Source organism: Anguilla anguilla, chromosome 2 (assembly GCF_013347855.1).
Source record: "Anguilla anguilla isolate fAngAng1 chromosome 2, fAngAng1.pri, whole genome shotgun sequence".
In the NCBI taxonomy this organism is placed as follows: Eukaryota; Metazoa; Chordata; class Actinopteri; order Anguilliformes; family Anguillidae; genus Anguilla; species Anguilla anguilla.
In genome coordinates this window covers 14,284,732-14,298,177 of record NC_049202.1, presented here as the reverse complement: position 1 = coordinate 14,298,177, position 13,446 = coordinate 14,284,732, and the positions used below count along the sequence as shown (strand labels likewise).

General features: G+C 43.6%; 2 protein-coding genes and 1 long non-coding RNA gene across 3 annotated transcripts in view; 1 reads left to right on the top strand and 2 right to left on the bottom strand.

Annotated features, from left to right (window-relative positions):
• Window positions 1-883: 883 nt before the first annotated feature.
• On the bottom strand, window positions 884-9,001 carry LOC118216758 (mitotic checkpoint protein BUB3). Its single transcript, XM_035398221.1, has 8 exons — window positions 8,859-9,001; window positions 7,946-8,140; window positions 7,431-7,500; window positions 7,055-7,206; window positions 4,504-4,662; window positions 3,996-4,173; window positions 3,112-3,328; window positions 884-1,446 (listed from the first exon to the last, which is right to left on the bottom strand). Exons 2-8 carry the CDS (start codon window positions 8,138-8,140, stop codon window positions 1,437-1,439), a joined length of 981 nt encoding a protein of 326 aa, XP_035254112.1. The 5' UTR covers window positions 8,859-9,001; the 3' UTR covers window positions 884-1,436.
• Window positions 9,002-9,250: 249 nt separating this feature from the next.
• LOC118216772 overlaps window positions 9,251-13,446 on the top strand; it is a 7,625-nt gene continuing 3,429 nt past the window's right edge. The window contains exon 1 of the long non-coding RNA XR_004763067.1: window positions 9,251-9,310. This is a non-coding gene — a long non-coding RNA (uncharacterized LOC118216772). The remainder of the gene's footprint in view (window positions 9,311-13,446) is intronic.
• On the bottom strand, window positions 10,993-12,728 carry LOC118216766 (homeobox protein HMX2-like). The gene is made up of 2 exons (XM_035398233.1): window positions 12,301-12,728; window positions 10,993-11,569 (listed from the first exon to the last, which is right to left on the bottom strand). The coding sequence occupies exons 1-2, from the start codon at window positions 12,545-12,547 to the stop codon at window positions 11,025-11,027; spliced, it is 792 nt and encodes a 263-aa protein (XP_035254124.1). The 5' UTR covers window positions 12,548-12,728; the 3' UTR covers window positions 10,993-11,024.

The window sequence follows — 13,446 nt, the reverse complement described above, 5'->3', positions numbered from 1 at the left end:
TAATTCAGTAATACCAGGACGAACACTAAAGCAAATTATCGTGAAGGTTGTTATAACACTCACAAAAGACTGCATCCCACTTAAGTCTATAATAGTAGCGGGATATAATTTGCAGCCTTTCAGAATACTTGAATAATCAAAACAATCAGTCCTTTTTTCCTTAAAAAATGCAGGTACGTGGCTACAGCAAAAACATAAACATTTTTGAAATTCATGTACAACATTATCGCTTAAGCTCATAAGCAAACTTTGCTAGACTGGTCAGATTTCTTCCACACTCGTATCATCCTATCTCCCAGCTCTGCCCTGGAGATAACCATCAGTGCAGCTTTTGGTCCCAGGCCAAGTGTGTAGACTGTTTTATGCTCTCCATTTCAGGGTGTAGGCTGTCTTCTGCTCTCCATTTCAGTGTGCAGACTGTCCTACACTCTCCATTTCAGTGTGTAGACTGTCTGTCCTACGCTCTCCATTTCAGTGTAGATGGTATTATGCTCTCCATTTCAGTGTGTAGACTGTCCTACGCTCTCCATTTCAGTGTGTAGACTCTTTCACTCTCCATTTCAGTGTAGATGGTATTATGCTCTCCATTTCAGTGCACCGTCACCACCATCATCACTGCTGTAAGAAGCACTGTATACACATCCATGTTAACCCCTCCACTTCATACATGATATGGAGCAAAATTAAAGCCAAAACAGAGTACGCAGGAGATTGAATAAAATGAATACAAATGAATACAAATGCACCACATTGTAGACTTCGTGTTTTAGATGTTTTTATTTTAAAATATGCCACGTGATCTTGGATCCATTTAAGTGAAAAAAAATGAATTTGTTACTTCAATACAAATGACAACATTGGCCCAAATTTTCTTTTAAGAAAATGAGAAAATACTGTTGTTTTAGCAGAAACACTTAAGCAAAACAGTAACTTTCAGGTATAATTGGCTACAGTAATTCCATGTTTGAGAAGAGCAGCAGTGATACAGCTGCACAGACATGGATCAATACAGAAAGATAGCAATTTTAAAATAAATGTTTCATACATAGCATAAACTATGAGAAATGTCCTTTTAAAAATTAAATGAGCAGTTTAAAAAAAGGAAAATGTCACGTGAATACAGTGTCGAGCAGAACAAACATTTGCAAAGTTGTAAAGAACATTAACAATGATCACATTACAAAAGTTAGAAAATTCAGAATAAAAAGCACTAAAATTAGTCAGAGAGTAGATGGTGTGCGTGGCTGTGGCCTTCAACACAACCCTACTCTTCAGAAATACAAGTAAAAAACACACAGGCGGATTATAGGACAGCAGAAAAAAAAGGGAGCAGGATTCATGTTCAACTGGATGCCAGCAGATATTCCCCCAAGAGACGCAGGCCTCAGACCGGGGTTCGAGGCGACGCGGCCTGAAGACCTGCTCCCGGGATGGGTTTAGGTCGACCTGCGGGGCAGAGACGTCACGGTGAGACCATGGGAACAGTCAGAAAACTGAGGCGTTTCAGCGGCTGGAAGCTACGAGGCTAGCATCCATTGTTTAGAGTTCCAAACCACTCGCGACACCAAACGCCCCCTGACAAAAGAGGTTCGGTGGCTCCGGCCCCCACCCACTCCTGGTTCAAGCCCGTATTGTGATGCGAGCAGCAGGCTTAGGAGTATCACCTCACACTTCTGAACTGCATATTGATACAGTTTCTTTGTTTGAACTGTCAATTTTACCAGCTTGTTTATATACCTCAGGCTATAATCTGACCAACCACAATGATTACCTGCTCCGATAGTTAAACTATTAACACTGGGTTTGCCACAGGGGAATCTGATTTTCACAGGAAATCCCACTCGTATTTGTGAAATTCAAGTCACGGTCCAATGATTTGCTTTAAGTTTAGGGAGCCTCCCCGTACATCCGGCAATGACAAAATGGCCGGAGATCGCCTCTCTCATAAATCGAGCGCGGCGAACCGGTGCGCTTCCCCCCCTGCTCTGCCATTTTACCTCTGATATAAAACAGGATCGCGGGAATCCAATTCTGGCTCAGATCAGCCTTTTTAATCATTACAGTCAATAAATGAAGAAGCTCGTAAGGTTACGATGCAAGGAGGCAGTCCCGAAACCTCGTTACGCTTCCCTCAAATCCGGTTAAAGGCAGAGAAAGGTCCAGGGAGTTGCCTGTCTTTATGCACTGCACTTACTTTAACCATCCTCCCAAGCAGACGCGGGAGCCCTGCGTCTCGTCACTGCATTACCTACACAACACGCCCCCCCCCCCCCCCGCCCCCCTTCTCTCGGATCAACCGCTCGCCAGCGGGCAGCATCTGGGGACATTTTAAACCCGTCTGCATCGGCTACCGGAAGCATCGCTGTTGCCGCTCGATCACCGGAGGGCTCGCTTCCCCCGGGCGCAGGCAGCCCAACCGCGTTTGAGGTCATTATCCGGGAGGCTGCCCTTCTGATGAATACTGTAAAGGCAGCATCGTTACGGCTACTGTAAACTGACTTCAGTCATGTCTTTCTTCGGTCATTTTTTCCCCCCCCCTCCGTCCCGATAATGGCGGATGGGTCAATGAAGGCTCGTTAGCTTCCCTTCGGCCGGATCGCCGGGTCGATCGAGCGCTCGTCAAAACCGCCGCAGTGACACCGGAAAACACTGCAGGTGCAGAGAGGGGGGCGGGGGGCGGCCTCGTGGCACGAGATTAAAGCACCCGGCCGAAAGTGCGAACGCGATACCGGGAGCGCAAAACTCGGCCGAAACTTCGAGTGCCTTTGTTCCCCAAACCAGCCTGCAAAAAAAAATAATAAGAGAGAGTCGCGCAGCAACACAGAACATAAAAAACGGAATGAGAAATAGTAATAATAAAAAAAGAGCCTTTTCTCGTTCGTTTGTCAGACGTCTATCAGCTGGCGGATATTGAAAACCTCAGGAGAGCGAGATAGAGATCAGCCGGGGAGAGAGAGAGAGAGAGTGAGAGAGAGAGAGAGAGAGAGATCGCAGCTGCATGCGGACCCCATCAATAATGCCATTCATGGAATTAGAGAAAACGAAGGAGCGGACGGACCCTACGGGGATTACTGAGAGGGACCGGGGGTTGGGGGGGGAGGCAGGGCTCACTTGGGCTTGGTCTCGGCGTCGGTGACCTGGCGGATGAAGATGGCGTCCTCGGGGTGGCTGATGTCGCCCTGCTCCTGCATGTAGGACGAGGCGATGGCCAGGGTGGAGCCGTCGTTGCTGAACGCCAGCGAGGCGATGCTGGTCGGGTAGCGGTGGAACTGGCACAGCCGCTTCTTGTTGAAGGGGTCCCAGATGTTCACGAACCCGTCCGAACCGCCTGTAGGGACGTGGCGGGAAGGGTAGGCCATGAGAACCGCCACTCATACACTTTACACTGCTGTCTTTTAGAACCGGGGCTCATCCTGGGAACCACTGTCATAAGAGATACTGAGATGAGCTGCTGTGCATCACCCAGGTGGGTGCCACATACTGATGGTGGGTGAGGTGAGTTCCCACTCATCACTGTAAAGCACTGAGCGTTCGGAATAGTGCTTTATAAATTCATTCATTCATCTCTCATACCAGTCAAATCAAACCACTGATCAGGTTCCATGCACTGCACTAGTTACAGTGTACTTGCAGTTGGTGGACATGTTTAAAAACCATTTTGATTCTAGATTTTGGGTTTGGGGAAGGGGTTGCTATGAAGGAGCACAATCAAAATTTGTAGCTTTGCCACAAGATGCAATGTGGAGCATGGTCACAAACAAGGTAACTCATAGCATACATAATGCCTTGAACTAATGTCGCGATTCACAATTCCTGGCAGTTGGAAAGCAAACCGATGCTTTCAAAGTGCACTTCTTAGCTGAGTCTATGCTGCTCTCCAAAACAGAACATAAAGTACATTAAGACCAGAACCGACTGTCTGGCATCACCATGCGACTTCTATCTCCCATCATGCAACAAAAAGCCCAGGGTCTTAACGACGGGAGTGGTCTCACCTGTGGCAAAGGTGTTGTGGACGCTGTGGAAGGAGATGGCGTTGACGGGGTAGACCTGCTCGATGCCGTTCTCCTTCAGCCGGTGACACTTGAAGGCGTACTTCTTCTTCTGCACTTCCAGGCTGGGGTCCAGGTACTCCACGGCGACGCGGCCTTCGATGGAGCTCAGCACGTAGCCCTGAAACGGAGAGCAGAGATTTATTTAAGTCCGCCGGTGACTCCGAGCCGCGACCGTCCGGCTCCAACTCCGAAACCCCCCGAGTCATTCGAAGTCAACTTTATTTATAAGGCGCATTTAAAAACGACCGACGCTGACCGGAGTGCCGCGCGGCTTCGATAAGTAAAAACAGACGCGACATTACTCAGCCTATCTGTGGCCAGTTAAGCGGGGGGTCGGCCAGAATCGATGCGGAAGGACGCCGTTTGGTCCGAAGGCGAAGCGCGGCCTGAAAGGGAGGTGCGGGGAGAGAGGCAGCCCGGCCTGCGGGGGGCGACGGCGCACGCTCACCTGCTTGTTGGGAAAGGCTCGGATGCAGCGGGTCTGGTACTTGAGGCTGGACTCCCTCCTCTGCTGGACGTATCCCATGTTCCTCAGGTCCCACACCAGGACCCTCCTCCCCGCCGTGCCCACAATCAGCCTGTCCCCTGCCACAGAAAGCGTGTAGACCTGGAAAGATCGAGGTACATGATTTACACAACATAACATGCATTCAATCAATCAATCAACAATCTCTCATTTGTTTCAGTAGCAGGTAGCAATGAACCAGCTATTACCAGCAACTAAGTTCTGGACACAGTAGGATTTCCAGAGCTAAAAGCTCACAGGCCAGAGGAACAAGTTCTAGGGGTAGGAGAAGAGGAGAGAGGAAAAAAAAGACCAAAAAAAACCCTTGCCGCTTTTATTTGGCTCTTTACATATGCTGCACATTACTGTTATCATAAATCAACCGCCCACACACCATCTCAGCCAATCTTCAGAGTAGTGGCAGCTGCTGTCTTTGCGAACCACTTGAAATAATTCTGATTATCCCGCTATTAAATAATTGTCATTCATGCCCGCCGCCAAGGCGATATGTATAACCGCTGGATGCCGGCCAGACACTTGGATCCTGAATGATCTCTCCCGCCTTACTCGCGTCGTAAATCACTCGCGCACGGAGCTGACAAATCTCGAAAAGATTCATGTGAAAACATCTACCCTGAAGAGAGGCATTACAGAGAAGGGGTGACATAATGAACCCGGTGGAACTAATAAACAGTTTAATTCGCGGGAGCCGCGGTCCGCCGTCCTACCAGTCGCGAATTCGTCCCCGCGCCTCGCCGCGGCTACCCATAAATCAGCGCAGTTATCTAATGCCGTCCATTTATCCTCAAAACGGGGAGCTCTTACTGAAATTGGGTCAGGAGTAATCTGCGGAACGGCGCAGCCCGATGCCGCGCGTAATGCAGCCATTAACACCTCAGACAGGGAGGAGGCTCACCTTTGACAGGCGCGCCCCACGGCGAAGCGGACTGGTGCCGGCGTTTTCATCCCGCTCCCCTATTCGCGGGACAGGTGTCTTTCGCGGCCAGACATTGGCCAGAGAACGGGAGGGGTGAAATCATGTGACGCCGTGATTATTGGCAAAACGGTTTATTTAGATAACTGCTAGCGGATACCGAAATTGCATCTGTCCCCCTCCCCAATTTGCCAGGTTTTCACAAATTCTGAAGCACACTGAATTTCACATGTTCACACAGAGGCAACCTCAGATACTCAGACATTCAATAATTGGAGCATCCGCATATTCTACCCATGGTGCGCACAAAATGACTTCAAGGACAGAAAACAGGCTAAATATCTCTTGATGATAGGGTGAAAAGTTGTTGGTTTTTAAATAAATCACTAGGGGCACTACAAATAGTCTGTGGCTACATCATTTTTCTTTCACTGAAGACGGGCTGGGTTTACGGACTCCTTTAAATTTCAAAGATGTCTTTTCAACCACAAAAAATGAATTCCTTATCATCTTTTTCATGTGCCAGGAATCTTGGAGTGGTTCTGGACAACAAACTGTACCCTCTCCTGGAGGATATATTCATTCCTCCACCACCTGCTCAACCCAACTCTCAGTCCAGGAGCCGCTCATCTCCCACCTAGACTACTGTAACTCTCTCCTAGCTGTCCTCCCTGCCCCCACCATCAGACCTCTACAGCTCATCCAGAATGATGTTGCTCCCCTGATCCACAACCTCCCCAGACTCAGACATGTAACTCCCCTTCTCATCTCCCTCTACAGGCCAGGCCAACCAGCTCACATCATATTCATAACCGTGGCGCTAGCTAAAGGGACAGTGCAGTGACATCTCCAAAAGCTCATCAGACCCTACACCAATCAGACCACTCTGTTCTGGCCCCACGGCCTTAGATCCGTTATGGGGACGGCCGATCATCACTCGCCAGCTGCATGGGATGGCTTTACTGACGTTAACTGGGAAACATGGTATTTTCTGCCTGACATTTTCAAGAGAGGAGGACGAGTCATTCGTGCCATTAGATGAGCCATTAAAATGTTTGTTACAGTTTGGAACGACCAGCCATCTAGTATGATGACACATCAATACAGGTGGAACGTAACCTGTACTTGTACAAATCGCTGGACTGGACTTCGTCAAAATTATTTGGCTATTATTTGGCCTTCAGTGGACGACATGGACATGATGGCATTGAGAGAAATGAAAATGTTCTTCCAGAGGCCCAGAGCAGTGTGCAGCGACCCTAAGTGCACGTTGTCTAAACGGACAGGCATGCTAGCAAAACTACTGCCATGTAGTTTTCCATGTATGGCTCAACCCACTCCCACCCCCATTAGTACCTCCATCAACACAATTTCCCTGAAACTCCGCGCATCTTACTGGTCCTGTCCTGGTCTCTCCTCTCCCCAACATATTTGCTAGAGGTTAAGTAGGTTTGGTTAGCCTTTATCGTTTTGGATTCAAATATGTCATCGTACGCACCTGCTCCTGAAATATAGCAATGAGGTGTATGTACTGCATGTGTCATATGTCTGAGTATCTACCTTTTCAGGCTGGGTAAAGGTACCAGCATTGCAGGGGGTCCTTGGGTCCCACAGTCGAACGGACCTATCCCAACTGCCCGTTACCATGACGTTGACTTCTGGGCAGTATTCCACACAACGAATTGGGGCATCGTGTGTTCCCACTATTGTGTCTGGAGGAGAGAGAGTACAAGACCATCACATAAACTACAAAAAATAATAATAATAATGTAATTCCAGTGTGTAGTTTATTCAGCATCCCAAATCAATGAAACTGAAAACACTGTACCATACATTAAAAAGAATGTACTTATTTAGTAACAGTAAGTGCATTCACTATATAAATATACAAGGTTCACAATACTCTTACTGGGCAAATGTGAAGTGGTAGTCATACCTTGGTCAGTATTTAAGTCATGTGTTTTCAACTGCATATCCAGACCCCCACTCCAGGCATGCGTGGGGTCCTAACAGGGGAAAGTGTTATCAATGCTGGTTATTTCAGGCTAAAACAGCACAAGAAGCGAAGATATTCTTTCCAATTTAACGTCTCGCTCAGATATTTAAAAACTTGGTGTTGGGACTGGACTTTACAGAGGTCAATTGACAGTAAACAAGTTTTGAATTATAGAATTCTATCTGCAAATCATACCGTTGAGATATCAAGCTTCAAACAAAGTGAATATAAGTCCAATGCTTTATGAGCATTGTTTTTAGTATATCAGTATACAATTTGACATGTCAAGAGACATTTCAAGTGTTTAGCTTGCCATTTAGGCAGACAGAATGTTATTTTATCAAATCCATTTCAGTAATTCATTCATATCATTTATTAGGCTATTCACTCCATTCAACTCTATGCTTATATTTTATCATGTGAAATAAACAGGAATGGGAAGAAAGTTGACTTACATAAAAAGCACAATCGAGCACGGGCGCCAGGTGCTGGTACTTCATTCTCATGGAATTACCCCCAACATCGAAGAGACGGACAGTGGAGTCCCAGGAAGACACCAGCAAGAACTGCGCTGTGCTGGGGCTGAACTTCACTGCGGAGATGCTGTCCTCCGGACCCTGGTTCAGTTTAAACTCATTCGAACCAGTCATCTGAGAACGAAACGGATGATAGGAACACAATTATTTGTGGGCATTTTATTTACCATACTTTATAATAAAATATATAGACAAACAATACAACCAACCATAGAAACACATCTTGCACCTCGATGACAGTTTTACCACGCTAACGGATTTTGTGAACGGGAAAATTACTCAAAATGAATGAACAACTTTGAGTGTGTATGTGTCAGATGCACACTGGGTGAAATCGAGTAACTTCGGCGGAAAGAGGCCCATGCGTAAAAGTTCTCGTATGGTGTCGATTCAAAGTGCAATACATGCAGACAGGGACAAAAGCTAGCTAGCAGCTGCAAGCTACATGCAGCAAGTCTTTATAAAACAAGACAAACCAGGCTCGTCTATCAGTTAGTAGCATGCGACTTTTATTGGATATGAAAAGCATGCTAGGACACACATTATTATAACTAATACTGGCTAACAGACCAAAAACATATTGCTAGTTAACAAACACGACAGCCTAACTTAAAGCTTGTCAGCTAACTAACTAACCAACTGGCTACTGTAAGCTAAGGAATTTATACCAGTTGTATTTCGAAACAGAAAAGGATTAGCAAGCTAACATTAGCTAGAGGGCTAACTAGGCCCCGTTCCGCCGGTAAACTGAAAACGCTCCCTTCCCCCGTATATTTTTCAGTTTTATCGAGCAATAATATTGCAAAATGTCATTGGATAAATCTATACTCACCGTTGTTTGAGTTAAAGTATTGCTGAAATGTAGAAACGTAGCCCAACACCAGTATTTTAGCTAATAAACAGCTCTAATGTTAACGCGCATGAGCCTGTACAACAACAGCTTTCTCAACTTCAACTTACCACCGAAAAAATCGGTCTCCTATTGGTCGACTCAAATCGTGGAAATTCCCGCAGCGTCCCTGATTGGCTTCAAAATCTTAAGTTCCTTTTACCAAAGTACTTCCGTTGTCAAACCATATACCACGTGACACAGGACAAATATATCACTACTCATTTTCACGTTCTTTCGAAACCTGTGGCGTTTTACAGGATAAGTGATGATAACTTTTTCATTTTCAGACATCCTGAAGTCTGAAAGAATTAAGTCCACCCATTTCAATAGGAAGCAGCTTAAATAGATAACAAGCTAGTTGTAGCCAAAGTCCCTGGGAATACTCAGCACAGGTGAGTAAGGGACGAAGCCTAGTGTTTTGTGATAAGCGGCATGCTATTTCACGCATTATTATGCTTATCCCGATTTCCCCACCTTTAAATTAACTTTGGCTTAAAAATTAACACTTTTACTTTACTAGAGTGAAATACATTTGTATATCCTCATTCGATAGCTTAGTCTGTGTGCTACACTGCATTGTCTTTTTCAGCATTGCCAACATAAGTTCACCCACTAAGAGTATGCTATATTTTAGTAATAGCCTATGTTGTAAAATGTGAAATTGATGTAAAAATACACATTGTCGTTGGAGCTAAATTGAACCAAACAGTTGTGTTTGCCTAATGAAACAAGCTAAGGTTGTTTGAGGGAATATCCTGGAAAACTGATAGTCCTACTATAGGAGCAGTATTTAGTACGAATTACCTATGGATAAAATGTACATAATTGTAGTTAAGAACTAAACAGTTAACTGATCAAACTTAGTTGGCAGTTTTGACTTAGAAACGTAGCCTATCATGTAACTACAGGTTGCGTACTTTACGTAACGCATTCTAAAAAATGACTAGGTGATCGCACACACCAAATAAGACAAACTTAATGATAATGGTTAGTGTTTTATAACACATGTCAGTTCAAAACAAAATTCTGCTATTTGTATCCCTGTATTTGTGTAGACGCATCTTGATGTTGGTACACTTTCCTTATCAATTAAACAATAACAATTTGCTATTATTAGAAACAGTACGGTAGCATTTGAAATTGAGTTATTTCATCTTAAATAGGCCTACGACATTGAGACTTTTAGGATTGTTCAAACCAAAACCATTAAAAGCGAACATCAGCACAAAAGAGAACACAGATACACAGATACAGATATGAGTGTTCTATCAAGGATTCGCGCATAACATGGAAGAAAACACAGAGGCACATATACAGTAATTTTATTGTGGATGAATTGTGGAGGGTTAGGCTACAATCAAGCACGAATTATTACCAATTAGCCTACTGCACTGTTCTCCAGACTGACTTAACCTGACAACAAAGCTAGCACCAAAGGATAACAAGGGGAAAACGACGGGTGGTTTCTGTCTTTACGCTTTTTAAAATATAATTTGGTTTGGTACACTTTCAGTTAATACGCTGTACAACCACATATGCTGCTGATTTGTGAAATGTGTAAACGCGCATTTAGATTCAGTGACCCCATAGGCTACTGAATGTTGAATTCATTGATTGTTTCTCGTGGTTCTTTGGTTGCCTATTAGCCTACCACTCCGGCTATTTGCAATTCCATATTTATCTAAGCTCAAATAAACCGGGGAAGTGTTTAAATTACGTATATTGTCTTTTATATTCTAATAATTTCATTTACGCGCGGTTATGGAAGAATATATAGACAGGTGAATGGAAAACAATTGCAAATTCGGCTAAATCAACTGAACTTTCCAAATCATTTCCCCAAGACTGCGTGTAATTGACAAAGGGTGCAAACTCTAAACAAATAGTACAAAATAATTAATATACACATGGTGTATTTGATAGTCTGTATATTGAGAAGCGCTCTTATTTACACAAACGTGATGCATAATAAGAATATACTTTCATCTTCATCCAATGAGCATTTTATTATATACATACAGACATGTAGCGCATGTTTTAAAAGTTTTCTTTGTTTTTTTTTTTTTTAAATCAATTTTTTAATCAATTTTTAGCCCATACACGAAGTTAGTATTCGGTCTTGTTATAAAGATTGTACAGCGGTAAAGCTGACAGATTGCCTGGGTAGTATAAAGGCGTTGGGAAAGCAATAGACCTAGGAACTGGAACCCGTAATAGGGAATTGTCTCGAAAAACAAGCGGCATCCCAACTAGAGTCTGTGCTGAGGCGTGTGCCATATTCGCTGCTTCCAGTTCTGCCGAGAGTTGTCGTTTCCATTTGTTCCGGCGGTTTTGGAACCAGGTTTTCACCTGAGTCTCTGTCAGTTGTAGACTAGAGGCAAGGCAGGCCCGCTCGGAGCTACTCAAGTAGCGTTTCATGTCGAAAGTGGACTCGAGCTGGTACACCTGACTCCGCGAAAAAACAGTGCGGGTCTTCTTCTTGCCCGAGTTATTGTGTTTGTCCTCACCGTCTCGTGGCCTTTCCTCAGAAATAGATGATATTTGGCTACACGGTCTCTCTCTGTCCTCTCTGTAGTCCTGAAACAGAGCGTGAGTCAAATGCTGCCGCCTTTCTACAGCAGATTGCCCTTGCGTAATTCCTTTGGTGGAGTCTACAAGAAGAAACAGATAATAAACAGAAATATACCAGTGACAACAACATGCATTTATGCATAATATTGTAAATTTAGAGGAACAATATATTAGCACAGCATCGACATGCCTTTTTCATTTGAATTAAATGAATTACTACCCATGAATTAAATCGAATCGATTCTCGAGTTTATTTGGTGTTTAAAAAAAAAAATAAATAAAAAAAAAACATTTTTAATGAATTCATGCAAATAAAGTATGAACTTGTATAGCAACATAGAGCCATTTTGTATACGTTTCAAATGCAGAACCAATCTTCAGTATTTGGACTAATTCAATATATCAATGTGCTTCAGTGGAATGAACTACTGAAATTTTAAAACGATTTAATAATTTGTACAAGAGTTCATTAAGTTTGAACTTTGACTGCTTTATCGAATGTTGAAAGGTTGTAAGTGTCCCATTAAATAAACAATATCGTATGAGTAACGCAGGTTCATTCTACTAATTAAATTAGGTTACAGTGCATGGTCAACTGGGGGAAAATATTTGTTAACTGCCTATTTAATCAATTAACGAACTCAATTCTGTTTTTAGATGTAAAAAAAAATGTTCTTCTTTTTTCTAATCTAGCCAAATTTTGAATAATTTGAATGTGTGCACCTAGTACTGGTGTAGATTATAAAAGGAAACGTAATATCAGGAAAGCAAAAAGTAAAGATACTGAAGATGCCGACAACTGTTAACTTACTCAGGCAAGAAAAGTTGAGAGGTTCATGCCGATTGCACGGTTCCCGATCTCCGGGCTCTGAGCAGAAGCAGTCTGAAGTGTCTTCTGCTGCGCTACACTCCTCGGATGACACCGATCGTGTGCGCTTTCTCTGCAACCCTCCTTTGGAATTCTCCTTGCGCGCGCCTTCGGATGTGGTACCCAGAATGGACTGAATGGTGAAGCTGGAGATAGGGCACTTGCTACCACTGTCCTCTGTACTATTCATTCTGGATTCATAGCATTCAGGCTATAGCAACAATAGCCTTTGCGTTTATGTAGAAACGAGCGAAACGACTAACCCGTGCTCCGTGTACAATAAGATAAGCTAGTTCAAAAGGAGGCTGGACGGTTTTTAGTTTTTGTCCGTAGTCATACTTGCTTGAACGTAATCCCGCAGGCTTCCACTCGCAGTGGACTCAAAGCTGTATTGTTGCGTTGGTTCATTTTGCATGTGGGTAAGCTTCGTGTGGGCCAATCACAGCCGTAAAGTAAGACCCGGAAATTTCAAACTCGCTGCCTTTTTTTACGCAGTAGAGTGAGGAATATTAAAACATAGAGATCACCACGAGCAGGCAGTCTTTTTTTCTCAGCAAAGTTTTTTTTCCTCAATTAGCAAATCAAATATAATAGACACTGACATACACAGACTATACACGCACACGCGCTGATTGTAAGGTCGGGACATGCTCAAAACAAATATGCATTTGCAAATATGCATTTCGAACAACTCAAAAGAAAAACATAACAGTGGAATTTTGGACATCATCTGCATACAAATTTTCATCGTAGGATGTATGTCATCGGTGTTAAATGTTCGTATGAGAATTTCGAATTAGTATCGGCTACCTTAATCTAAACGATTACCGCTGTTTTCTCGTGTAACTCATTAACTTCTCATTGAGCTAGGCATTTTCACATTAAAGTCTAATGACATTTTTTTATGAAGGACAAACAACATAGAAAATATAGGCTAGAAAAAGCATTATATAAAAATAGCAATTCAGTAAATTATGAAAACCTATTTAGAAAAGACAAATACGTGTTTGTATTTAACCTCAACCAGTTATCATCTCTTGTGAGATTCTTAAAAGGAGGAGTCACATCTCCCTATATAAAAAAACGAGA